This window comes from Pyrus communis, chromosome 3 (genome assembly GCF_963583255.1).
Source record: "Pyrus communis chromosome 3, drPyrComm1.1, whole genome shotgun sequence".
Classification (NCBI taxonomy): domain Eukaryota; kingdom Viridiplantae; phylum Streptophyta; class Magnoliopsida; order Rosales; family Rosaceae; genus Pyrus; species Pyrus communis.
This window is the reverse complement of record NC_084805.1, coordinates 16,882,899-16,910,600: the sequence shown is the minus strand read 5'-3', so window position 1 is coordinate 16,910,600 and position 27,702 is coordinate 16,882,899. Positions and strand designations below refer to the sequence as shown.

Genomic DNA, 27,702 nt, shown 5'->3' with positions numbered 1-27,702 from the left:
TTCTTTAAGTTTTTTTCTTTATATTTCTTTTGGTTTGTTAAACTTAAACCTACACGGCCTTGGTTCAGCTGGTTCTCTCCTCTCAAAACCCCATTGGTTCTTCTCACATGCTCTTCTCTAAGAAAACAGAGCATCGTGCTCGTTGGCGTTCTTTCATTTTCGTTCGAACGATATTCGAATCTAATCAGTATTACAAATTGATAATTCATACTTGAGGAATATTGTTTTATTCAACTTAGTTACGTAAAACACGCGTTTAGATGGTGATGGAACATGTAGCAGAAAGCTGAGCAGGGAGGGGGTGACGTGCAGGGCGAGGAGAGAGGGAAGGGGGCAGGTGTCCAACAGCCACCGCTCTGTTCCGAAAGCTGCTTAACGAAAGAGAATTGCTTTATTTTTTATTTTTGCAAAACCCTGCGTTTCGTTTTCGTGGAAATTATAAAAAAAAGAGTGAAAATATCATCTGCAAAGAGTCAAAGTCTCGAACTCCCGACGGTGTCGTGGCATTCGAAGACAGACGCACACAACAGAACAGACCCACTATCAATCAAACACCTATATTTCAGGTAAAAACCTTAATCACCTATTGTTGTTGTCTTTTGGTTTTTGCTCATGTTCTTCCTTTGTGTTTGATTTTTGTCTTGTTTTCTGCAATGGGATCACTTTGTCACTAGGATTGCTGAATTGGGTGATCAAGAACTGGTTCGATTCGTTGATATTTGATCTGTTTTTTTTGTTTTTTGATTGGATTGGTTGGTTTTTCCTGAGATTTTGTGAAAGGGGTTGCAATTGGTTTTTATTTTTGAGTGGAAAAATGAGTGGAGCTGTTCTCGTTGCCGTTGCTGCTGCAATTGGTAACCTGTTGCAGGGATGGGACAACGCTACTATCGCAGGTAAATCTCTCTTTTAGTATCTACAACTTATGCCTGTCTTTTTTCAACATTTGAAAGTTGATGCTTTTAAGATTGAGAGAAATAGTCGCTTAGATGCTTCAAAGATTGGCCTTTTTAGCTTTGTTTTGATTGCTAATCGAGTTCAGTTCATCGGTCTATCCCCGAAATTTACTTCAACGGCAGTCCTTGATTCGTTTTTTCTTCCAGTAGTATTGGTTTTAAGTTAAGCTTATGCGATTTCGGAGCTTGATTGAGTGAACGTTTTGGTTTTTCTTGCAGCTTCTGTTTTGTACATAAAGAGGGAATTCAACTTGGAAAGCGAACCAGCTATGGAAGGGCTGATCGTGGCCATGTCGCTTATCGGGGCAACTGTGGTTACATTTTGTTCTGGAGCTGTAGCAGACTGGCTAGGCCGCCGTCCTACGCTGATAGTCTCTTCTGTCCTTTACTTTCTTAGTGGTCTTGTAATGCTGTGGTCTCCCAATGTTTATATCCTTCTCTTGGCACGGCTTTTGGATGGATTTGGAATCGGTTTGGCGGTTACCTTGGTTCCGCTTTATATATCTGAGACAGCCCCGCCTGAAATAAGGGGATCGTTGAATACCCTTCCGCAGTTTCTTGGCTCTGGTGGGATGTTCTTGTCATATTGCATGGTTTTTGGGATGTCGTTGACAGAGTCCGCAAGTTGGAGGTTGATGCTTGGGATTCTCTCTATTCCTTCTCTTGTTTATATTATATTGACTGTGTTCTTCTTGCCTGAGTCTCCACGATGGCTTGTGAGTAAGGGACGGATGCTTGAGGCTAAGCAAGTTTTGCAGAGGCTACGTGGCAGAGAAGATGTCGCTGGTTAGTCATTTTGTTCTGATTATCTTCGATTATTTGTTGTGATACTTTGTTTCTAATTAATTTGCATTGATAGTAAGTTTTCAGCAATTCATTTCTAGATCAACATAGAAAGATAGCTTTCTGAAACTAAATTGGAGAACCGGTTTCAAAGGCAAGTTTTGGGTAATTGGAGCCGTCATACTTAAAACCCTACCTTGTCACTTTGTGGATTTTTGTGAAGCAGAAGTCCTTTCTGCTTTCTTTTTTAGCTCTAACACTGCGAAACCCTTTTCGAGTTCGCATAAAGGTGGTACTTTTTCTTTCTTACTTCAGATTGCACAATCTGGTGTGGTAGCCATTATGGTAGGAAAGTACGTGCTATTTGCTTCTGCTATATAACTATTCCATATGCAATGCTGCATTGTTTGAATGGTATTTGATCCTTCTTTGGCCAACAGGTGAGATGGCTTTACTTGTTGAGGGTCTTGGAGTTGGGGGTGAAACGTATTTTGAGGAGTACATAATTGGCCCAGCAGACGACTCCGCTGATGACCACGATTTATCTGCTGAAAAGGATGAAATCAGATTATATGGGCCTGAACAAGGACAATCCTGGGTTGCCAAACCTGTCACCAGGCAAAGCACTCTTGGACTTGTGTCTCGACATGCAAGCATGGTAAATCAAAGTGGGCTTGTTGATCCTCTGGTCTCGCTCTTTGGCAGTATACATGAGAAGCTCCCCGACACAGGAAGCAAGGGAAGTATGCTTTTTCCGCACTTTGGCAGCATGTTCAGCGTGGGAGGGAATCAGCTTAGACATGAAGAGTGGGACGAGGAGAGTGTTGCCAGAGAAGGAGAGGGTTACGCATCTGATGCAGCCGGTGGTGATTCCGATGACAATTTGCAGAGTCCATTGATCTCGCGTCAGACAACAAGCATTGAAAAGAACGTGGGCCCACCTCCCCAGGGAAGCCTTGCTGGCATGAGAAACGGCAGTCTCATTGGTGGAGAGGGAGCTAGTAGCACCGATATTGGTGGCGGTTGGCAGCTGGCGTGGAAATGGTCTGAGAGAGAAGGCCAAGATGGACACAAGGAAGGAGGGTTTAAAAGAATTTATTTGCACCAGGAGGGTGTCCCTGCATCTCGCCATGGATCTATTGTTTCGATACCTGGTGGCGATGCACCGAACGACGGTGAGTTCATCCAGGCTGCTGCTTTGGTGAGTGAATCGGCTCTGTACTCACGTGAACTTATGAATCAGCATCCAGTTGGACCGGCAATGGTTAACCCAGCTGCAACTTCTGCAAAAGGGCCAAGTTGGAGTGATCTTTTTGAACCCGGAGTGAAGCATGCCTTGGCTGTTGGGGTGGGAATGCAGATACTTCAGCAGGTATTGAAAATTCGTTTACTGAGAAGTATCTAATAATTTGCTCGTGTAACCTCAACTGGACCAGTGATGTTTGTTTTTATCTTTTCCATGCAGTTTTCCGGTATAAGTGGGGTTCTCTACTACACGCCTCAAATTCTTGAGCAGGCGGGCGTTGGCATCCTTCTTTCGAACTTGGGCATTAGTTCAGCTTCTTCGTCTCTGCTTATCAGTGCAGTGACAACCTTGCTGATGCTTCCTAGTATAGCCATTGCCATGAGGCTCATGGATATAGCAGGCAGAAGGTAAATATATATTTTTTGGTTATATCTTGACATCTTTCTTGAATGGCTAACTGAACACGTACCGGTTTGTATTTGTTGTTTGAAGCATACGATTTCGTGATCCTCAAAATAAGATGTTGAACATCAGTTATGTTTCAGTTTTGTTATGTCAATGTTAAATTTATGTATCACATTTTCTCATGTAACAATTTGGAACCATTCTTAATTCAGGAGCTTGCTGCTCGGCACAATCCCTGTCTTGATAGTGTCTCTCGTCATCCTAGTCCTCGGAAGTCTTGTGAATATGGGCAGTGTTGTAAATGCATCAGTTTCGACTGTCAGCGTTGTGCTCTACTTCTGTTTCTTTGTTATGGGGTTTGGTCCAATCCCCAACATACTCTGTGCAGAAATCTTCCCCACCAGAGTTCGAGGCCTCTGCATTGCCATCTGCGCCCTCACGTTTTGGATTGGCGACATCATTGTCACCTATTCACTTCCAGTGATGCTCAAATCTGTTGGCCTTGCTGGTGTCTTTGGCATGTATGCAGTTGTGTCCGTCATAGCGTTTATCTTCATTTTCTTGAAAGTTCCGGAGACCAAAGGTATGCCCCTTGAAGTGATTACCGAGTTTTTCTCTGTTGGTGCGAAGCAGGCTTCAGCTGCCAAGAGCAATTAACTTGATCCATATTGGGTTAAAAGTTTTGACGGCTGTTTTATCTTCCTACTTTCGCGTTGAATCTACATTTTCTTTACTTGTTTTGGAATTGGTACGGTTGATCCTTGTAGAAAGGATCATTGTATAATTATCCCTCATTTGTTATACTAGATAAAAATGATAGGAGTTGTGTTTACAATTTGTTCCGAACGAAAATGTGCTTTAACCTTCATATGAAAGGTGATTGCTTTACTATTTTACTTGTCGAAATTTTACGTGTGCTTCGACTTGAATGAAAATTGTGCTTTTCTGCATCTTCCTCTCCCTATTGGAGCTCCAAAATCTGGAATCCATGAGTTCGGAACCACCTTCATTTGCGACGCCTCTCTTCCACAACCACAATGCGCGACTAGACGGGCACAAAGAGTTGCACTGCAGCCACCTATCAACACAACTCACATGGAATCCGTGACAACAATATGGCAACACCCCTGTGACATCTCCGTCCACAAATTCTATCACGCAGATCGCACATTCTGCGAGTCTTGCATCAACTGCTGCTTCGAGTGGAGACGATCGGAGGTTTTCCGGTGAAAAGCATTTAAAAACCAGCTAGAACCTTTAACCACCAACTGTTTGTTCAAACATCCAAATCCAACTCTGTAGTATCCAACTTTAGAGCATTACTCAAGAAAAGGTGGTTTCCATACTCGTTTATTTTAGAGCAGAAAAAGAAAAGTGCGGAAATCACTTCGCTTATAAAGCCATGCATTAAAGATGTCACAAGAGAGGCTAACTACATTGATATATGTGGGGCAGGCAACACTTGTGCTCAAAACACTTGGTTACGCAGTTCTCAATTTTTATGTGAATACAAAATGCAACACAAACACAAAAAACACCTCCTTCCTCCTACTACGTTTGTATACAAAACCACCTAATCATTTTGGTACCGAGCTGCTCTTAGTCTAGAGATATTTCTTATCTTGGAATGGTGCTGACAAGTCTGGCACCAACCCGGTCGAGTCTACTCACACTCGCCGCGGCCTTCAACTTTCCCTCCTTTAGAAAGGCCGCCACCATTTTTTCTCCGATCACCTTTCCCTTCTCGGGATCATCCGTGACCGCCACGGCAGTGGGCCCTGCCCCGCTAATGGTGCACCCGAATGCCCCGGCCTCGATTGCTGCCTTTTTTACAGCGTCCATACCGGGAATCAGCGGGGCTCGCCGCGGCTCCACGATCTTATCGCTCGACAAAGCCCTGCCGAGCCCGGGCAAGTCCCCCTGCAACACTGCCGCAACAAGGGCCCCGGCCTGGCTCGAATTCCAGACATGATGGGCCATCCCCACCTCCGCAGGCAGCGCCGCCCTCATCTTCTTCGTCGGAGCTTCAAACTCCGGCGTAGCCAACACAAAAAACAATTCTTTACCATCTGGAAAGATCAGCGGAATCAAATCCAACGGTTCATAGCTCCGAATCAATACGAACCCGCCCATAATAGCCGGAGCTATGTTATCAGCGTGGTAACCGGAAACCTTCTCCTCCGATTTCAGCCCCGCGATCACCAATTCCTCTATACCCAATTTCCCGCCAAAAATCTCGTTGACCGCAACAGCCGCGGCGGCCGCGCTCGCCGCACTGGATCCGAGCCCCGAGCCTAAAGGCAAGCCCTTTTCCAGAGTGAGCGAAAGGCCCACCGATCGGACTCCGAGCATCTTCATGACTTCGATGGCGGCGATTCCGGCGCAGTTCCAGAGAGGGTTCTTGCTGAGCTTCTTGGAGTTGTGGTCACCGGAGATCTCGGAAATGGAGATCTCGCCCGGCGATACCTGGGGGTCGAGGGTGAGAGAGACGAAGTCGCCGAGGCCGTCGACTGCGCAGCCCAAGAAGTCGAATCCGGGGCCGAGATTGGCGACGGTGGCGGGAGCGAAGGCCTTGACGGAGGTGAAGACGGGTTCGGGCTCGGTGGAGGTGAGGGGGGGTCTGGAGGGGAGGGAGAGGTTGCAGCGGAGGTGGAGGGGTTTGGGCTTCGACGATGGTGATGGGATTGCGGCGAAGAGCTTGAACGGAGATTGGTGGCAGATCGCCATTGGTGGACGGACTGAGCAGCTGAGGCCTGAGGTTCTGTGAGGGGTTTTAGGATGGAGAAAGATGCTTGTTGGGTAATGGTGGGGACTTTTGGGGTTTTTGAAGAAATGTTAATGGGCTGGGCCGGGGGTTTTTGGTATTGGCATAACCACTGTCAAGAGAAATTGAAAAGATAACTTCATTTATTAATTTTTTTTCGTACTTAAACATTAATCATTTTACCACTTTTATATTTTGGGAATAATTTTATTCACGATCATAATTATGGTGTATATTCATCATATATCTAATTATTTTTTAATGTGTTCTTTTACTTAACTCTAGTTAACTTTTACATTAAATATTACTTTTTTAATTTTGAAAAAAATTAACCAAGATAAAGTGAAAGGAGACGTAATAGATAATTGACACATACTATGACTGTTCACTTTTATTTTAATTGATGACGTGGTAGGGTGTCTAGTGAAGAAAAACTGTACAAATATTATCGTAAATGCATTAATTAATGTTCACGTATGTACATTGTTTGTGACAATATAATATCGAGATAGGCTTATTAATTGATTTGCCCTTTAAAACTATCATTTAGTCTCACTTTAACCTTTAAAGTTGGTTTTTTATCTTACTTTGCCCTATGAAACTGTAATTCTCGTCTCATTTAATCTCAGTTCACCCCACTTTTGTTCATTTTGTCAAATAAATGTTGAATTAAAGGGTAATTTAGAAATTTTATTTTTGACACAACTCTTTGCCTAAAATTTGTCGGCTAAAACAGTCCCAATTCCATCTCTGATAACTCTAATTCAACCTCTGTTTGTGTCTCTTATAGATTGATGCAGAGCTATTGCAATCATTAGATTCAATGAGGGGCTTGAATTAGATTTTGAAACACAACTCATTATTTGTTTTTGAAACACAACCCATTATTTGTTTTTGCAACAGCTGTAGCTACAGTTCCACACCAATTCACAAGAGAGACAGACAAGGCTTTGAATTAGGGTTCGACAATGGAATTGGGATTGTTAGCAGCCAAGTTGGAGGCAAAGAGTTGTATTAAAAACAAAATGTCCATACTACCCCTTAATTTAACGTTGATTTGACGGAATGGACGGAAATGAGATAAACTGAGACTAAATGAGACGATTGTCACTTTCATGGAATGAAAGTGACAGTTTCATGGAATGAAAGTGACAGTTTCATGGGGCAAAATGAGACAAAAACTGTTTCAGGAGGTAAAGTGAGACTAAATGATAAATTTAGGAAGTAAATCAATTAATAAGCCTATCAATATATACATTTTTTTCAATAATGAACATCGATATGCATATGGCATGTAGTCTAATATCTTAGTGGATCAGGTGTTTGGTTTATGATATATAACTATCCATGCATCCTGGGTTCAAAACTTCCCCTCCCCTAAATTATTGTAATAATTTCGAACCCCTCCCCTCCCCCTTCCTATTATAATAAGAAAAAAAAAATGCATATGTAAATTAACAATAGCATATCGACGATCCATTTCATAACCAGATACACCAAATTAGTTATATATATAACTCTCGAAAAATTGAAATGACAGTTCATTACCAAACAAAATGAGATGACACCACTTTATTTATCCAAATCACATGACTCTGTGTAGTGACTAAATAATAAAGCAAACAAATTTGATGATCACTTTTTTTTTTTTTTTTTTTTTTTCTGATATTAATACAAGGGATTAAAAGACAAAGCATGAATATGATTCTTTTTTGGTCAGAAAAATATGAAATGATTCACTTCTTAATCATGTTTAATTAACGAATTAGCCAAGTATCATTGTCAATCCTACGCATATTTTGAGAGTTGTTGATTTGTATTCTCTTGGAAGCACTCCTTACCGATCGATCACCTTCCTTTTCAATCACATTTGGTACCACGCTTTCGTTGCGTTTCCTTTTCGACTTACTTCTCTTTGATTTCGTCCCTCTTTTTGTCCACGAAGGACAAGAACGTGAGGAGATGTGTTAAGGTAGAACGAGAGTTGATGTTTCCGTGGCACGAAGGCTCAGACTGATCTTCAGCTTTGGGGGTATGTCGTTTGAACTGGCGTAACATGGAGAACAAGTGAATGAGTAGAGCAATAAAATATACAGCGCCCGCGATAAGGAATAGCCCCCAAAAGCTTTGTAGTTGAAGCTGGTCCGACACGATGTTGGAGGTCTCTGAAGCACAAATCTTTCTGGAGAGCCATTTGTTATAAATTCTCTGGAGATCACCATTCTCAGAGAGAGTGAGTGTGGCAGTTGACATGTCAATTGCCAAAGGAGAGTCTCTTGGAAATGCCTACAAAAAAACATGTATGGTGTAGTCGTCTCAGATATCTGATATGTTATGTTGTTAAACTGTAAATATGAACTAAACACGCAAACAAGATTTCACTTCGTTGAGTGGTCTAGATCGAAGTTTGATAACGTAAAGCATGTCAGACTGCTCGGCAAGAGAAAAATTTGAAACGGAAAGTATTGGTCTCCGGGCGGATTAAGCAATTTAAGAACAAAAGTAGTTAAGTTCAGGTACTCACAAATCCCCACCCACTTTTGGTGAACTCCGACCCCCTAATTGAGAACTTGCAATTTTCTGAGAGGAAGAGTTCTATGTATGCTCTTTCATCAACCACAGCAGCAACAGTTTTGTCCTTAAGCGCGGTTGCATAAGCTTCTGGCGAGCCGAGAGGAACTAGTCTAGACTTAGGGATGTTGAGCTGCTCAACCAAATAGCTCTGAGCAAAAGATCCGATTTGGAATCCTATAGGTTCTGTGCTAGTTATCAAGTTATCGATGCCGGTGACGGGGGATGATAATTGTTGTACTGTGAGCATTGATGTCAGGCTAGCTGTGTAGCTTGAGTTGATCACTAGAACTACAAAAAACCAGATGATCAGCACCGTGTGGCCTAGCGTGCTCACGATGTTTTCTCCTGAAAGTTCGAAGTAGATCTTTTAAACTCGCATCGAGTTCTTGGTAAGGACACAACATTTGGGGCAAAATTGAACTTACCATGAGCAAAAAAACATGGTAGAGAAGCTAAACCTGAAAAACGAGAGAATGAAGGCGGATGAGTCAACAATTTTTCGTGCCACCAGGGATCCCAGTCTCTGTAAATTAGTATCTATGTGCAAAATCTGTGTCGGAATGTTAAATGTACAAAGTACTTACCATAAAATTGTGGTATGGTATGGAGACATGACTATATCGTGGACACAATTGAAGTGATCAAGTTTGAGTAAATGACATATATTATCCATATATAATTTTTAGACAATTTCAAATGTAGAGATTCAATCATAACGAGCTAGAATCGCATAGGGTAGCCAGACCTAAATCTCCTTCATCAAATCAAACACACGACATGTTGTGAAAATGCATTTTAATTTTTTGGGCTGATTAATGTGAAAATAAAATTGTGAAAGGCCTTTCTCTTTAATGTTTCTACCGTGTTTGATGACTTATGTGATAATTTGATATTTTGTATAAATTTTTGCCTACTTACCCGATATGTTAAATAATATTATCAATTTATAAACTTTTTTTTTTATTTCTTTGCAGAGTCAAATTATTGAGACAACAAATCAAATACTTGACGCACACAACAACGTTTATTATATATTGCATCTCATATATTGAAAAGTCATTAAATGATTTTGACAGCTACTATAAAGTTTGACAGCAAAAGACCTTGTCTTTAAATGATTCAACACCACGTAAAAAATTGAAGACTCGATTGAAAAGAGTTTGCTGCTATTTTTTTTACTGTTTTATGTTTATGTGTCAATTTTGACAACTTAAGCTTTATGGTAACCGATGAAAAAATAAATTTAAAATAATGTGATGTGTGTGAATGGATGGCATTGGTTTGGAATAATAATATATTTAGGATTTAGAATCTCCACTTTTTGCAAAAACCTATTTCCAGTTTTACCGCTTTGAAAACATGAACTAAAGATCGGCGCCGTCAACGACCGTCAACTACCGGTTTCCCCACTTTTGGTGAGAACCGTCCACAACTGTTATAATCCAACGGCTGCAAAAACACCCCAGCCGCAATTGTTGATCTCCCACACCTGAACTCCCACACCCTCCTTTCCCATCATCCGGTTACCAACCCAGAATATCAAACACCATCCCCGCCAGGTGTCAGTCTCCCATCTGTCCGTATTTACGACTCCAACCGGGCGACCCGCGATGACCGGTTGAAAATACACACGTAGCCGGTTGCCCTCTGTTTTCTTCATCCATCAGAACTCTTTCAACGTCAAATCGTGCACACATCAAACCAAAAGAATTCAATTAAAATAGAAAATAAAAACAATTTTCCCAGTTTTTTAGTTGAAAGCCTTGTGGGTTTTGTGGGCTTATTTGTTCCCATCAATTTTCAATTTCTCTTTCAGGGATCTTTGAAGATTTCGTTTGGCTAACCAAAACAGTAAGGCAAGTATTTTCCATCTCATAATCTCATCGCCCACCTACTATTTTCTTCAAATTTTATCTTTTTTATGTGTAAAGTTTGAATCTTTATGGCTGAGGAGTTGTAATTTTTGTGTGTGATTTTATTAGGGTTTTTAAGTAATTAATTTTGTGAATTTGGGTTTTCTCTGCTTAAGTTTTTTGCTTGGTCTGTGATGGTTTCTGTATTTGGATTTGGTTTCTGTTGTTCTAAATCTGTGAATTATATGAGTTTTATTCTACAAATAATAGCTATGGACTTTATGCTTTACTAAAAATAGAATAGAGTCATGATTATTATGGGTTTTTCTGTTTTGTTCCCTGAAATTTGATATGGTTGTGGCGGATTTGATGGTTTGGATTGTGATATGGATTTGTGGGTAGTCCTGGAAATTTCAAAGTTCTTTGCTTTTAGGCAGTTTATATTTTCAGTACAGTTTAGGCTTGTAGCTTGTGGTTCAATAGGTTAACTGCGCTGTTTGATCTTTTAACTTTTAGTTTAACAAGTTATTGACAAGTGAGTTGAGAATTTTCGGGTACTTTTCTGCTCAGATATCTGAAGGAACAACACAAAAGGAAGACGCGTAATTGGAGCTGTTGTGTGGTATCTGTTCCTGATATCGAAATTTGTTTGCTTGAGAATAGTACGAAGCTCTTGAAGTTTGAACTACCTGTATGTGGAAAGAGTCCTTGAAAGGGTATACTTGAAGTCCAGTTTTTTTAATCCAGGAGTGGATTATGGTTTGGAAGAAAATGGCTGCAGGCACTGATTATCCACATCCGCTCTCCATGTTGGATGGCAGTTTGAGAAAGGAGAACGTTATTGTTACAAGAGACGAGAAATCAAGTACTTTTGAGAACTTAAAGCAACCGAGTGTTGGCAAACCTCCTCGGCACCTCTCAGCTATTAGGTATTGCGTGAGCACTGCCCAGTTGGCTCCTGCAGCTGAAGTGGTGAGATTGATTTCTATCAGCTATAACAATTGCATTTTATTATTCATTTCATATTAAATGGCATGAAATTTGATGTTGCCTTTTCACTCCTTGCTTAGGAGTTGGATATTGAGATTGTTAATTCAAAGTCCCCATCAAATAGTAACTCAGCTTTTGTACCTGTTTTTCGCTCTGGAAGCTGCTCTGAGATTGGATCAAAACCATTTATGGAGGATGAGCATATCTGTATAGACAATATACTTGATCATCTAGGTTCAACTGAGAACTTCACTTCTCCAGGAGCATTCTACGGGGTCTGTATTTCAATCATTGAACTATGTGTAAAATTGTGATCATAAAGAGTAATGCTACTTTCATGTGATTTTTCTGATTATACAACTACCCTGACATGCCATTATGTGTCAATCATTTTGTTCTATTGCAGGTTTTTGATGGCCATGGTGGTACTGATGCAGCTTCTTTTATTAGAGAGAACATTTTAAGGTTTATAGTTGAGGACCCGGATTTTCCCTTCTGTACTAAGAAGGCTATTAAGAGTGCTTTCCTAAACGCTGACCTTGCTTTTGCTGATACCGGTAGTCTTGATAGTTCTTCCGGTACCACTGTACTTACTGCCCTCATTTCTGGAAGGTGAGAGTTGTTATTATTCTATCGTGTCTTTTCTCATCTTTTGTTGATAAAGTGATTTCAAATTGTATCGGTTCTGCTAGCGGCTGTATGTTAGTTTTCATATTTGCAATGTGCTTTATCTGCTCCCTCGTTGAAAACTTTCTGTTTTGGGGTTGTTAAAAACAATTTTTGAACAATTGTCAACGGATCGATTTTGAAGCTTATGGAGCTATATGCTGGAGAATTGTTAGTAGGAAAATTTGAATTCTATTGAGATTGTTGTACATTATAAGCTATCTTATTGTGCCACGTCCACAAGTAATATTTCATCTTTGCCAACCACATTTCTTGCTGTTACAATGTCATCCATGGTGCTTTCATCCAGGAATGCTCTCATGGCTTTATATCTTATGGCATCAATATAGAGCTTGTAACATGGTAATAAACGTTTTAGTGGGAGGCAGGGGGTCACATTTTAAACACTTCCATTGTGCGATAGATGTCCGGCTATAAAATATAAAGTCATACCGAGGTAAACTTGATAAGTTTTTTTCTGTATGAAGAATGTACTGGAGGCTTGTCGGATTTGAACCACAAAGTTCTCTTCAATTACTCGTGTCTTTATAATTGGTATGATCCTGATGTGTATATGATTTCTCCTTTTCAGGACGATGTTAATTGCAAATGCTGGGGATTGCCGAGCTGTGCTGGGAAGAAGAGGTAGGGCAGTGGAGCTTTCCAAAGACCATAAACCCAATTGCGCCTCAGAAAGAATAAGAATTGAGAAACTGGGAGGTATGGTGTACGATGGCTACCTCAATGGTCAATTATCGGTTGCACGAGCTCTTGGGGACTGGCACATGAAAGGCTCTAAAGGTTCCTTGTGTCCCTTGAGCGCAGAGCCGGAGCTTGAGGAGACGATTCTGAGCGAGGAAGACGAATTCCTGATCCTAGGCTGTGACGGGCTGTGGGATGTGATGAGCAGCCAGTGTGCAGTCACAATCGCAAGGAAAGAACTAATGATTCACAATGATCCCGAGAGATGCTCAAGAGAGCTGGTTCGGGAGGCACTCAAGCGCAACACGTGCGATAACCTGACGGTGGTTGTGGTATGCTTCTCGCCAGATCCACCCCCGTTGCTTGAGATCCCAAAGTTAAAATTCAAGAGGAGTATATCGACGGAAGGCCTGAACCTTCTGCAGGAGGAACTAGATGGTAAATCATGATTAGATTAGATGTTCGATCAATCACAGTTTGAGGATGATATTGAATGATCAGTTTTCTTTTTTCTCTTTTATTTATTTATCCAGAATTGCCATCAAACAGCCAACCATTTCTTGTTTTGATCCGTCTTATGATCCAAACATTTCTGTTGGCTTTTGATTGAAATTTGTTGTACATAATAATATAGCAATAAATCAGGGGGGTTTTTTTTTTTTTTTCTGTTTTCCTGGTAACTAATCCAACCCATCTTCTCAAATCATAAAACCCTAAATTCAATTGCATTAGTTTTAATTTAGAAGGGGAAAAAAGAGAAAAACAAAGGCATCATAAAACAAGCAATCTGTTTGGAGGAATTTGGATGCGGTTGTGGGAACAACCGGATTTGTTGTTTAATAAATAAATTAATTTTCTTCAGTGCTAATTATTTCAAGATAAATTGGATTAATTTTGTTAGGAAAATCCTATGACGCGGATTCCAATTCCTATTAGGATTAAGAAATTCCTAAAACCTATGAATAGAGACTTTCCCATTCCATTACGACCTACATCACTCTCTGGACTACTAGTTGCTTTTCATACAAGTTAGGGTTTCGACTTCGGGATCGGAAAATATGGCTCCTCTACTAAGGCAGAGCAACTGGACTTCCTTCACCTGAGGCAGCAACTGAAAGATCGCATTCGCATGAAGAAATCTGGAGGCCCTGCTGCCGCTCACTTCTGCTCGGTTAGTAGTACTACCGATGATAACAAGAAGAAATTGCCTTCGACAACTTCGGATCCTTCTTCGGCCCATCGGAACGTGTTATGACGAAGACAGTGTGCGAGGAGAAGAAGGATTTCATGCCGGAGTTGAAGAAGTTGGCTTCTAGGGTTTTGAATTCCGGCGTCAAGGCTAAAGCCAGCGGAAAGAGTCCCGCCCCCTTGAGCACGGCATTGAAGTGTAAAATCATCGAGTCCCGGGTTACTCCTTTTTGCAATCGGACGGTGCAGAAATTCCAAAGCCTTCAAAAGGAGGAGAGCCTGAAGAAGTTGGCAAAACCAAACCCTCCTCGGCGAAGTCTGAATCTTCTTCAACAATGCAAGGCTTGGAGCAAACAAAGCAATGTAGCCTAAAGCCAAAGCCGGAACAGAAAAAAATCCGTCTCAAAAAATCCGATCAATTATCGCGTGGAGGAGCGTTCAGAGGATGTGATTGGCAAATCCCAACCCTCCTCGGCAAAGCCAGAATCTTGTGCAATAAAGCAAGGCTCGAAGCAACACAAAGCAATCTGTTGAGCCGAAAAGCACAGCGAAACCGAAGAAATCCGTCTCAAAGAACCAGGCCAAAGACCCGTGTGAAGGGGGAGCAATCAGTTGATGTTTCTTCTGTGATCCAGGAGATATTCGGACGCAATCGCAAGCCCTAGGCCAGATGATGACGGTGATGACCTTGCGATGGTGTCCACATTTGACGACATTCTGAAGGAAGAGAGGAAGAGTGCAAGAATCGCGAGGGGGGGAAGACGAAAGAGAGCGGTTGCCGCTCGAACAAGAGGAGAAGCAAGAAGAAAGGTTCAGAGCAGCAAAGAAGCTCAAGATTAAGATCCAAGTTTCCAAAAATTGATGTTGCATTTCTTATTGGAGATTTAATTAGGTTTAAGATACTTGGATTCTAATTAATGAAAGTACTAGTTTCTTACGACGAAATTCCCATATATATTCGACTGTTTGAAATTAACAGGCAGAACTTCAAATACTAAAAAAATGTCTAAAATTTACTAATTATGCCAAACTTGTAGACCACGTCATTACGGGGTATTTTAAGGTATCAAGGATACACAAAGAAAAATACACGTACAATGTTAAATTTGTTAAAGTTGTTGGCTTAGGTTTCCTTGTTTCTAGGGCTACTCACGTAGTTGGTTTTGTAGCTGTTAATAAATGCCTGATTCTTAGGAACAGGTTTGTTGCACTTTCAGTTTCAAGCTTAGTCAAATACCACGATTCTAGGAGCTGTAAAATCGTGGGCTGTTGCATTTACATTCCTTTATCTTGTAAAGCCTTTTAAAAGGCCATTATCATCTTTGAATTAATAAGTAAATCCTTCCTGAAAATAGTGTGCATCAGTTTTTCTCCTTGCTCAGGTTTCTTGTGGTTCTTTGGGTTTTAACATCTGGTATCAGAGCCCCACCACGGGGCCTGATCAAAGTCTTAAATCAAACACGAGTTCAGTGAGAAGGAGTAACAATATGGCTGGTGAAAGCAGTTTCGTGCAGCCAGCCATTCCTAAGTTTGATGGGCACTATGATCATTGGAGCATGCTCATGGAGAATTTTCTGCGATCCAAAGAGTACTGGGGTCTGGTGGAAGTTGGGATTCCTGCAGCAGCAGAAGGAGTGGATCCTACAGAGACATAGAAGAAGGCGATCGAGGAGCACAGGCTTAAAGATCTAAAGGCGAAGAATTATCTGTTTCAAGCTATCGATCGATCGATATTGGAGACAATCTTGAAGAAGGACACAGCGAAGGACATTTGGGACTCCTTGAAGCAAAAATATCAAGGCACGGCTCGTGTAAAACGTGCACAACTGCAAGCTCTTCGTAAAGAGTTTGAGGTACTTCACATGAAGACAGGAGAGTCAGTGAATGACTATTTTGCAAGAACACTCACCATTGCCAACAAGATGAGATTTCATGGAGAACAGATGGGTGATGTGGTGGTCATTGAGAAGATCTTACGCTCCATGACGCCTAAATTTGATTATGTTGTGTGCTCCATAGAGGAGTCCAATGATATTGACATTCTGTCCATTGACGAACTTCAAAGTAGTTTACTCGTCCATGAACAACGAATGAGTAGGCATACCATGGATGAACAAGCATTGCAAGTCACAAATGAATTTCAGCCAGGAGGACGGAGTGGGGGTCGTGGTTCTTATCGAGGAAGAGGAAGAGGACGTGGCCGGTCTGGGTATGACAAATCCACGGTTGAATGCTACTACTGTCATGGGCTTGGTCATTTTCAATGGGAGTGCCCTAAAAAGGAAAAACAGGCAAACATTGCTGAGACAAGTGAAGAAATGCTACTCATGGCATATGTGAATGACAACAAGGCTAGAAGTGACTGTTTTTGGTTCTTGGACTCAGGGTGTAGTAATCATATGTGTGGGAGGGAAGAGTTTTTCTGTGATCTTAATAAAAACCTCCAGGACTCAGTTAAACTGGGAAATGATGCACGCATGGAAGTACAAGGAAAGGGGAGCATTCGAATGGAGATTGATGGCATCATGCACGTGATCACCGAGGTGTTTTACGTACCAGAATTGAGGAACAACCTACTGAGCATTGGGCAACTCCAAGAGAAGGGTCTTGCGGTTCTCATGCAACATGGAACCTGCAAGATTTTTCATCCTGAGAGGGGTTTAATTATTCAAACGTCAATGTCACACAACAGGATGTTCATTATCATTGCTCGGTGTCAGATAAAGGAACAAAGGTGTCTTGTCTCTCTTATCACAGACCAATCTCAACTATGGCACTGTCGATATGGGCACTTAAGCTGGAGTGGTCTTAAAGTTCTTCAACAAAAGAAAATGGTGGAGGGTATGCCAGAATTCAAAACTCCCTTTAAAGTCTGTGAAGATTGCTTGGTGGGGAAACAACGAAGGGACGCATTTCCAAAGGAAAGAGCATGGAGGGCTTCTGGAATCCTTCAGCTAGTACATGCTGATATTTGCGGGCCTATAAATCCAACATCAAACAGTAAAAAACGGTATCTTATTACTTTCATCGATGACTTTAGTCGAAAGACTTGGGTATATTTTTTGGTTGAAAAATCTGAAGCTTTTGCTGTCTTTAAGAATTACAAAGCTAGAGTTGAAAAGGAAACAGGAGCATACATAAGGACTCTTCGCACTGATCGTGGGGGGGAGTTCACATCACAAGAATTCACAACGTTTTGTGATGTGAATGGAATTCGAAGACAACTGACAGCTGCATATACTCCCCAGCAAAACGGAGTTGCCGAGAGGAAGAATCGGACGATTATGAACATGGTTCGCAGTATGCTTTCTGGAAAGCATATCCCAAAAACATTTTGGCCTGAAGCTGTTAATTGGACAGTGCATATTCTCAACAGAAGTCCCACATTTGCCGTGAGAAGCAAGACACCAGAAGAAGCATGGAGTGGAGTCAAACCATCAGTGAACTATTTCAGAATTTTTGGATGTATCTCGCACGTTCATGTGCCTGACAATAGAAGGATAAAGCTTGACAATAAGAGTCAGAAATGCATATTTCTTGGGGTAAGTGACGAGTCAAAAGCTTACAGATTATTTGATCCAATCTCTCAGAAAATAATTGTAAGCCGAGACGTTGTTTTCGAAGAAGATCAAAGCTGGGATTGGGAGGCTTGCTACAAGGAAGCCATTGTTGCTAACCTTGAGTGGGAAACAGATGAAGAAGTAGAGACAGAAGTTGATGCAAATGAGGAGTCAGAAATCAGTAGCACTGAAGAATATGAGGACAGTGGTGAAACTGAAGACAGTGAAGATGTCGAAGAGATGGATCATGGTGCTCAAGAAGATTCACCTCATGAGGCACGGACACGAAGACCGCCAACATGGATGAATGATTATGAGAGTGGGCAAGGCCTCTCTGAGGAAGAAGACTTTGTCAACTTGGCTTTGTTCATTGACAGTGATCCCATGTTTTATGAAGATGCAGTAAAAAATGAGAAATGGAGGGCAGCCATGAACGTGGAGATCGAGGCAATAGAAAGAAACGATACGTGGGAACTTACAGAGTTACCAACTGGCAGTAAAGTTATCGGGGTGAAGTGGGTCTACAAGACGAAACTCAATGAGAATGGAGAAGTCGACAAATACAAGGCGCGACTCGTTGCAAAAGGGTACAGCCAAAAGTATGGGATAGATTATGATGAGGTATTTGCACCTGTAGCGAGACTAGACACGATTCGAGTTGTGATTTCGATGGCTGCTCAAAAGGGATGGGAGATCTATCAACTAGACGTCAAGTCTGCATTTTTGCATGGAGAGATAAATGAGGAAGTCTTTGTTGCTCAGCCTCCTGGCTATGAAAAAACGGGACAAGAACACAAAGTGTACAAGCTTAAGAAAGCCTTGTACGGTCTTAAACAAGCTCCACGAGCTTGGTACAGCCGTATAGAGACTTACTTTATTAATGAAGGTTTCAAGAAGTGTCCATATGAACATACTTTGTTCATCAAAACAGCAGAGGGAGGTAAAGTTTTGATTATTTGTCTATATGTTGATGATCTCATATTTACTGGAAATGATGAAGTTATGTTCAAAGATTTCAAACAGTCTATGATGATAGAATTTGATATGACGGATCTTGGAAAGATGAAGTACTTTCTTGGCATTGAGGTATCGCAGAGATCTGATGGTATCTTCATTGGGCAACGAAAATATGCGCAGGAGGTGCTCGACAGGTTCAGAATGGATCAATGCAATCCAGTGAATAATCCAGTAGTTCCTGGATTCAAGCTGGTGAAGGACGAAGGTGGAGTTAGGGTAGACAGCACTTTTTACAAACAAATTGTTGGAAGTCTTATGTATCTGACTGCTACACGTCCGGATATGACATATGTAGTGAGTTTGATCAGTAGGTACATGGAGAGGCCTACTGAAATGCATTTACAGGCAGCAAAAAGAGTATTGAGATATGTGAAGGGGACTATTGGTTTCGGGGTGTTCTATAAGAAGGGAGGAAATGAAGAGCTTCTGGGATACATGGATAGTGATTATGCAGGTGATCAAGATGACAGGAAGAGCACTTCGGGGTATGTGTTTTTAATGAGCTCAGGTGCTGTATCTTGGTCCTCGAAGAAACAGCCAGTGGTCACTCTTTCCACCACTGAGGCTGAGTTCATTGCTGCAGCGTCCGGTGCTTGTCAAGCTATCTGGCTAAGAAGAGTTCTAAGGGAACTAGGTTATGATCAAAGCAAGGCTACGGTGTTATTCTGTGACAACGTATCAACCATCAAACTCTCAAGAAATCCAATCTTGCATGGTCGTAGCAAACACATTGATGTTCGCTTTCATTTTCTTCGTGATCTTACGAAGGAGGGAACTGTGGAATTGGTTCAGTGTTCAACCCAGGAGCAAGTTGCAGATATTCTTACAAAGCCCTTGAAGTTTGATGTGTTCGTGAAATTGCGAAGTTTGATGGGTGTTGGTTCTTATCCAACAGTAAACTGAATAACTTGGTATTCAGTTTAAGGGAGGATGTTAAAGTTGTTGGCTTAGGTTTCCTTGTTTCTAGGGCTACTCACGTAGTTGGTTTTGTAGCTGTTAATAAATGCCTGATTCTTAGGAACAGGTTTGTTGCACTTTCAGTTTCAAGCTTAGTCAAATACCACGATTCTAGGAGCTGTAAAATCGTGGGCTGTTGCATTTACATTCCTTTATCTTGTAAAGCCTTTTAAAAGGCCATTATCATCTTTGAATTAATAAGTAAATCCTTCCTGAAAATAGTGTGCATCAGTTTTTCTCCTTGCTCAGGTTTCTTGTGGTTCTTTGGGTTTTAACAAAATTGTCATAGACCTATAACTCTATCGTTGTTGCTCGAAATCTTATGATTCACGAGCATATTCCAGCCCCCTTGAGCGAGTACATTTCGGTTATCAGCACTTGACGCGTTGTCGTTTGACCGGACTATGGTCACGTTCTTTATCTATTTTCCTGTTCTCATCAGCGCTGTCGTTCTTTCGCTTACTGTCTTCACACGTGAAAGTCCAACCGGGAAACTGAGACTCGGAGTCTGAGAACAAAGAGGTCGGAGCTGCTTTGTAGTATGCTAGTGGAGCCGACTTTATCCTTCGTCTCACCTGCAATATAGTCAGTGCAGTGAACTAAGATGCCTGGAGATCAAACCATCAAATTAATTGCACAAGGCATATACTAACAGTAGCTTTCTACAAATTATGTTCTTGGGCTGCAAGTACCGGTTCCCACTACTTTTTCCTTGTGAGTATAAATTCCCAGAATCCATAAAGTCTAATATACTCGAGGAATTCCGAGACAAGACAACAATACCTGCTCTCCAAATATTGTCGCATATGAACCTGAGCTAAAATCTTCAACAGATATTTCAGTGGTTTTGGCTCTGACTGTCAAATCATTCTCGAGTGACAAAACAAACCTAAGAGCAAAGGAAAATATATCAGGAAAAGTTGAAAGATATAAAGGACTGTACAGTAATCGCGCGATCAGGACTCTAGCATGAAACCTTGAAACAGCAGGGCAGTAGTGGTGACGGAGGGTATCAATCTCCCAAAGTGAGCTTCCTGTTTAAAAAGATATCTCATGAATATGTAAAAGCTACATGAAACGCAAAAGATTTGGAAATTAGGGGGGAAGTAAAATACTTACTCATGGCATTTGATTTCATAGGATCACTTTGTTCATTATCAAAAGGATCCATGCCTGATTTTTTGATTGACTTATCTGCCGAACCAGTTCCAGTGCCATCGGCGCCATCAGCAGCCCTCTGTTCTGCTTCCAGATCATCTTTCACAGTTTCACCACCACCTCCCTGCACGAACATTAACTCCTCATATGCTTCATGTATGAAAAGAAATAACAAAGAAACACCCACGAATTCAGGCCAAGAGGATAGTAAATTCATTGACAAAGAAACAATTAAAGATTGTCTTCATACCCGATTCACCAAGCAATTGATTGAAGGATGTCTCCGTAGAAGATTATGAACCAGCACAATAATAACTAATGCTCCAGACGGAGGAACTGAGATTGACAGCCTACTCAATTTCTTGGCAAAAGCAGCGGCCAAATATGCAGGAAGAAGTGGTGATTTTAAGCAAGCATCTACAAGCTACAAATAAAATAGCACGATCATAAATTAACCAATTAGTTCAATCTAAATATTACCAATTAGTCCTATATGGCTCGTGTATGGAAGTATAAACTGTTACTGCAGTAAGATTAGTATTACCTGGAAAAACTTTGATCGATGCTTTGCCATAAAAATAGAGGGAACCAGTAATGCATAAAGTTTCTCATAAAAGTTGGGGTACTCTAAACCATGTTGTGTCATGAGGATAAAGAGACTGCTAAGAGCCATGACACTAATAACACCACCAATGTCATATGATCGAGTTAAGAAGTCACTGCACATTGTCAATATATGTCATATGAGCTTATAGAAAAGGTACTGCATGTTTTGTCAAGAAATTAAATACACTCAAAGTCACAAAGAACAAACTGAAAACCATAAATAAAATATGTTCAGGAATTTTACCATAACAAGACGGGGTTGGCTAAGAAAGGAATGACTGCCTGATGGAGAGTGGCAAGAACCTGAGAATTAAACCATAGCCCAGTCAGAGAATTATAGAGTAGAAAACTATATATAAATGCAAGGTAAACAGAATGAACAGACAGGCACCAGATGAAAATAACATTTAGTCTTTTTTCCTGTTATAAGAAACTGAAATTTCATAATAAAGAGAGTACAAAACAAGATGGATAAAAGATCAATCATACAAAACGAAAATCAAGAACAGCGAGGGGAACCAACTAGAACCCCGAAGCCAAACAAGACCAAACTAAACCCACCCTTGAGACAAAGAAAGGGGGGTGAATCCAATAGAATCAAGCCAAGGCGAACATCCTTAAATGATTAGATATGGAGCCTAAATAAAGCAAAAAAAGCTGACTTTATCTCAACTCGTAAATTGCAATTTTGAAGGATTCTACCTTTGTTGGCCCTTTCTAATCATCTTAGTTATCAAAATAGCACTAAAAGAAACAAAAATTCTGTGTTTATATGATAAGATTTTGTCAAAGAGACTAAAGGGGACGAAAATCACAAAACCAAAGCACATGAAGTACAGTACCACACATCAGGCACTGCTTCTACATATTTACTAGCACAGCATTCCATATAAAGGAAACAAGTATGGTCCAAATAAAGTGTATGGCTAGTAAAAGACATTCAAATTAGGACATGGTGTTGAGCTATGAAGAAAGGGAGAGAATTAATCACGTTGTGGGTAGTGGGTATGAGTCTTACCTCCTTGTACACATCAATTGGAAGTGGTAACCTTAGAAATGATAACCATGCTTTAGTAAATTTCAATTTCATCTTTTTGGCAATATTGTCTGCAGACAAGACCTGAAGACATTGTGAATCCATAAGGAATGTGGAACTTTAATCTCATACGCAAAATACAGAGGGAAATCTAGTGAATGAATACACAAACAATTTTGATAGTTGCATTGACACATCTAGATTACCTTATCCTTCTGCTTCTCAGTCTTGTGCTGTTTACCATCTGCCTTCATCTTCCCAGCAAGCCCTTCATATTCACCTTTAGACAAAAAAAAAAAATCAATAAACAAAGAAACTTAAAAGCTCAAATGATCACAAAATTAAAAGATGTTATACAATAGGAAATAGGGACGAAAGTTCTTATAGTCTGAAATTGAGACATGAGGCATGAGGATACTCACAGCCCTCGGTTTATGTAGAAAATACTTAAAACATACAGGAAAACCACACACACACATTATTACTGTGAACTTGGGTAGGTGAAACTATGAGAATTGTATATTAGAGCAACCAATTTGAAGCAGAATTGGCAGTGTAAATTGCCATAGCTTAAAGAGACTCTTGTCTCATGCCATGGTTAGATCACAGAAGCATACAAAAAATAGAAAAGAAAGATAACACTTCCTTCTAATGTTTATGGAATTATCCATGTATTACTCACTCTTTCGACTAATTATAATACTGTCCAATGAACTGGAAAAGAGGATTATTTTTCAGCATCTTTACATTTCATTAAGTTAAAACAAAAGGTTGGGCCACAATCATGTTTGAGGCCATAGCAGGGATTGACTAACTGATGCATACTCTATTTTCCCTTTTAGTAGGTGACTAACCTATCCATTATAATATTAATAATAATATCTTCCACCAAGATAAGTATTAAAAGGAAAGTAAAGTATGAGTTTAACTGTTTAATCACCGAGGGCGAAGGCAGAGAACACTAACCTGATCCACTCCACATCTCATGATCAGTTTTTTCAACTGAGCTTTCCAGAGATGGGATGTGTGATATCAAATAATGAATCTTGTGAATTACTTGATCCATGCTGCAAGTAAATGAACTTAGCAGTCAAAAGCTAACCAGTTAAAGCATCAACATACTAAAGAATCTAACACCTATGCATTATAAACTAGAATTCATTGACTTGATCACAAAATTAAAGAATAGGACAGATGAAAATGGACTTTGAGTCAAAGAAGAATCCAATATTACGTAGAGGCTACAAGGATCTCAGTAACTTAAAAGTAAAATGTTTAATTCCAAGATATCTTGATGTGAAACCAAAACATCTGTAGTGTCAACAATCTGCATATGGCGAATGTAACACTAAAAATCTACGGTTATTATTACCCAAGAACTTCACCACTTGGCATTACCTCCGACTTAATCAGAGCACAGAAGGAAATGTTCCATATTAGGGTTATGTACATCTCTTAACAAGAGAAATTCAATGAGAGAATAAAAGAATCGAAATTTCCTATGTGATAACATCGTGGACAATACTAACCTTTTGCTGGGATGCTCCCCATCATTGCCGTCTTTCTTCACGTTTTTGTCCTCTAAGAGAGAGATAGAAACAACAAACCAACCAAGTTAATACTAATACCACCACCACTCGAAAAGATGAAAAAATGAAAAGCCAAACTTTTTGCAAGAACCACAGCACAATGTACCAGAAATGCCGTTTGCATCCAGAATTTTAGCAAGCTTTTCAAAGCTAATGTAGGTAAAATAACTGCAAAAAATAGATGCAACAATTACAATACTTTTTAAGTGGCCAGTACCACAACTTTCCTCAATAAAATTACTAAAATTAATGGAATGTGACCTTACCGGACATCGATATACTTGAAATACTTGGATGAGAGCAAGTCTAACAACAAATTAACCGGTTCTGTAGTGTAAACCTATGGATGACAACAGAAAATTATAACTTACTCTTCAAATTACAACAGAGAAACATGAAAAATAAAACTCAAATTAAGCTTTTGGAGAATAAATAAAACTTACAATACTACGAAGCAGCCTATGGTACATTGCAGAGTGAAACTTTCCGCCATTTCCGAACTTCACAAACTCCATTATCGTGTCCAACACCACCTCCTAATCACATCACCAGCAAACCGAATTAAAAAATTGAATTCAAAATTACATAAAAACACAAGAGAAAAGAGAAAAGAACTGAAATTCAACAAATGGAAAAGCGACCTTGAGAGTTTCGTCAGATTGCGGCGAAAGCAGGACTTCGACGAGGGCCTCAACGAGCTCGTCGAACTTGGAGCGGAGCCAGGTGCGGTATATGAAGTCGGGGTCGTCATGGGAACCATCGGCGGCGGAAGGCTTGGAGGAGGAGGGAGGTAGGTCGGGAAGGAGAGGGGTAAAGAAGGACTGGAGAGAGAGGAGGGACTCGACGACGAACTGAGGCGGCGAGGCCGGGGAGACGAATGAGAGAAGCTTAGGGAGGTTGTTGATGTGGGCCCGGGACGAGAGGAGCTGGTTCCCTAGTGTTTTTAGGTCGGAAAGCTTGGTGCTTTTTTGCTTCTGCTTCTGCTTCTTGGAGAGGATGGAGGCCATGGCTGCTTCTGGTAAAAGCTCGGCGGGAACGGAAAGGGAACGGGAGCTGAAAGGGAGGGTGAGCAGAAGGGTTTAGGTTTTTAGGTGCGAGACGACTTCAATTCAACGAGAACGACATGTCGTGATAGGTTGGTATAAATATAAACTTTTTCTTCTTCTGAAAAAACATAAATAATTAACAAGTCCTCTAAAGTTCATTTTTTATATTTTAAAAAGAGAGACAATCTGATGGCTTCGTCACGGCAGTTCATCGTTTTGGGGTCGAGAGTATTTCAGCATCTTCTGGCCACTATCGTGTGATTCACTATAATCAATAATTAAACTTAGGATATGCCATATAGAATACGGGCCTGAAATTCGTCTCCAACTACTGGGGCATCCAGTGTGGTTAACAAAGTCCTCTAAAGTTAGTACCTTCCAATTTGCAGTAGCTTTCATGAGGCGTTGTTTCGAAAGGGAATTTCACACAGAGGTGCCTCGAATGCGGATAATCTCTACAAGCAATCTGCCTCTCTCACCAACAGCAGCAATATCATCGGACGTCACGGATAATTTGGATAACAGAGTCACCGGCTCAGATGCGTCGAAGTCTGAGACGAAACAATCCTCCACATTTTCCAATTGTTTAACATCGACATTGCTTGCGGCACAAGGAATGTTGGAACAAGACGAAGATGGAGTTTTCTTGATAGTTGCCACTTTTTTTTTCTTTCTTATTTCTGTCATCATCCTCCCAAGTCGCTTATGATTGCATCCTAATGTTTCCTTAATCACACTGCTTTTAACCTGATTATGTTCAAGAATGGTTTTTCATCCAGTACTTTTAGCAAGGAGGAATACCAAGTCTCCGAAACTGAAGGGATAAATGCCGGCCTCTTTATATCCGGCCTGAAAGCTTTCATCTCTTTGTTCAACCTTTACAACATGACAGGCTTCCAGGGGCCAAAGTGGGATCCAAAGTTGTTGAAAGGAAAATTCTTGTTATCGTTACCGTCCGAGTAAGCCTTGAGCAGCAGCAGAGCCTCCTAATTTCTTCATGTCAGGTTCTCAGTCTCTTTTATTTGCTGCCTCAGCTGGAGAAAAAATTGCTCCACGCCGGCCGGATGCAAAACTTCAGCAGTTTGAAACCCTAACTTGTTCTAAAAGCAACTAGTTCACTTCACAAAAGACGGTGACCAAAAAAAGTGGTAAAGTGCAAAGACTGTAAATTGGAAATTATCAGGCAGCTTGCATCAATAATTTCCTTAAAAATAAAATCTTACAGTAAGATCAATTTCTTTAAAAAGAACTTGATATTAAGGAAATGAAATCCAATTTTCTGAATAAATAAAATCTCCAAAATCTAAATGGAACAACATCAGTTTTTCGAAACTTTGATCTTAATCTTCAGCTTCTTTGTTGCCTTAACCCTTCTTCTTGCTTCTCTTTTTCGAGCAGCAACCGCTCTCTTTCATCTTCCTCCTCCGCAATTTCTGCACTCTTCCTCTCTTCCTTCAGAATGTCATCACTGTCCCCAGGGCACTTGCGGTTACACCCAAGTATCTTCTGGATCACAGAAGAAACATCAACTGATTGCTCCTCCTTCACACGGTCTTTGACCTGATTCTCGAGACAGACTTTTTCAGTTTTGGCATCGGCTTTGCTATGCATTGCGGGTCAACAGATTGCTTCGTGTGCTTCAAGCCTTGCTTTGTTGAACAAGATTCTGACTTTGCCAAGGACGGTTTGGCTTTGCCAATCACAACCTCTGGACGCTCCTCCTTCAAATGATATTTGATTGAATGTTTCAGGAAAGGTTTGTTCTGTTTCGGCATTGGTTTCGTGCTACATTGCTTTGTTGAAGAGGATTCAGACTTTGCCAAGGAGGATTTTCTTTTTCCAACTTCTAAGGCTTCGGAATTTCTGCACCGTCAGATTGCAAAAAAGAATAATCCCGGGACTGCTTGATGATTTTACACTTCAATGCCTTGCTCAAGGGGGCAGGACTCTTTACGCCAGTTTTAGCCTTGTCCTCCGAACTCAAAACCCTAGAGGCCAACTTCTTCAATTCCGGCATGAAATCCTTCATCTCTTCGCTCACACTCTTCGCCATAACACGTTCTGATGGGCCAAAGAAGAATCCGAAGTTGTCAAAAGGCAATTTCTTCTTGTTATCATCAGTAGTACTACTAACGAGCAGCCGTGAGCAGCATCAGAGCCTCTTGATTTCTTCATGCGAATGCGATCTTTCAGTTGCTGCCTCAGTTGAAGGAAGTGAAATTGCTCCGCCTTGGCAGGACGCATAACTACAACAGCCATCTTTACCGATCCCAAAGTTGTAGAACTCTAACTTGGAAACCCTAACTTGCTTTCTAAGCAACTACTACTTGACAGAGTGATCGAACCCTGAAATAGAATGAATTGGAAATTGCAGCTTGTAATGTAATTAATGGAAGGGGAAAGCCTGTATTTGCAGTTGAGGCTTTGGATTGGCGGTGCTTTCATTTTTCGGCTATGTACCCTGGTGGTTAGTGCACTGTGTTTCGATTTCAAACCCTTCCCTCTCTCTAAATGTAAATTGGTGTATAATATAGTTTGTACTGACATATATTGAGTATGGACACGGTCAATTTGGTTTTCTTTTTCTTTTTCAAATTTAGTAAATTAAC

The 27,702-nt window shown here is 40.7% G+C and overlaps 5 protein-coding genes across 5 annotated transcripts; 2 read left to right on the top strand and 3 right to left on the bottom strand.

Annotated features, from left to right (window-relative positions):
• The first annotated feature begins 91 nt into the window (after positions 1-91).
• LOC137727924 (monosaccharide-sensing protein 2-like) lies at positions 92-4,283 on the top strand. Its single transcript, XM_068466791.1, has 6 exons — positions 92-566; positions 675-893; positions 1,173-1,739; positions 2,177-3,108; positions 3,202-3,389; positions 3,600-4,283. Exons 2-6 carry the CDS (start codon positions 815-817, stop codon positions 4,042-4,044), a joined length of 2,211 nt encoding a protein of 736 aa, XP_068322892.1. The 5' UTR covers positions 92-566; positions 675-814; the 3' UTR covers positions 4,045-4,283.
• Positions 4,284-4,849: 566 nt separating this feature from the next.
• Positions 4,850-6,179, bottom strand: LOC137727925 (homoserine kinase). The gene has a single exon (XM_068466792.1). It carries the CDS (start codon positions 6,112-6,114, stop codon positions 5,005-5,007), a length of 1,110 nt encoding a protein of 369 aa, XP_068322893.1. The 5' UTR covers positions 6,115-6,179; the 3' UTR covers positions 4,850-5,004.
• Positions 6,180-8,056: 1,877 nt separating this feature from the next.
• LOC137728311 (glutamate receptor 3.2-like) lies at positions 8,057-8,972 on the bottom strand. The gene is made up of 2 exons (XM_068467132.1): positions 8,676-8,972; positions 8,057-8,437 (listed from the first exon to the last, which is right to left on the bottom strand). Exons 1-2 carry the CDS (start codon positions 8,970-8,972, stop codon positions 8,057-8,059), a joined length of 678 nt encoding a protein of 225 aa, XP_068323233.1.
• Positions 8,973-10,425: 1,453 nt separating this feature from the next.
• LOC137728973 (probable protein phosphatase 2C 27) lies at positions 10,426-13,595 on the top strand. Its single transcript, XM_068467790.1, has 5 exons — positions 10,426-10,581; positions 11,149-11,550; positions 11,649-11,843; positions 11,975-12,180; positions 12,827-13,595. The coding sequence occupies exons 2-5, from the start codon at positions 11,335-11,337 to the stop codon at positions 13,383-13,385; spliced, it is 1,176 nt and encodes a 391-aa protein (XP_068323891.1). The 5' UTR covers positions 10,426-10,581; positions 11,149-11,334; the 3' UTR covers positions 13,386-13,595.
• A 5,928-nt stretch (positions 13,596-19,523) lies between these two features.
• Positions 19,524-25,146, bottom strand: LOC137729401 (protein NUCLEOLAR COMPLEX ASSOCIATED 4). The gene is made up of 15 exons (XM_068468344.1): positions 24,689-25,146; positions 24,491-24,583; positions 24,314-24,387; positions 24,154-24,215; positions 23,988-24,039; positions 23,425-23,525; positions 22,665-22,738; positions 22,441-22,542; positions 21,667-21,725; positions 21,361-21,535; positions 21,067-21,240; positions 20,778-20,940; positions 20,635-20,692; positions 20,442-20,547; positions 19,524-20,233 (listed from the first exon to the last, which is right to left on the bottom strand). The coding sequence occupies exons 1-15, from the start codon at positions 25,052-25,054 to the stop codon at positions 20,030-20,032; spliced, it is 1,863 nt and encodes a 620-aa protein (XP_068324445.1). The 5' UTR covers positions 25,055-25,146; the 3' UTR covers positions 19,524-20,029.
• Between the last annotated feature and the right edge of the window lie 2,556 nt (positions 25,147-27,702).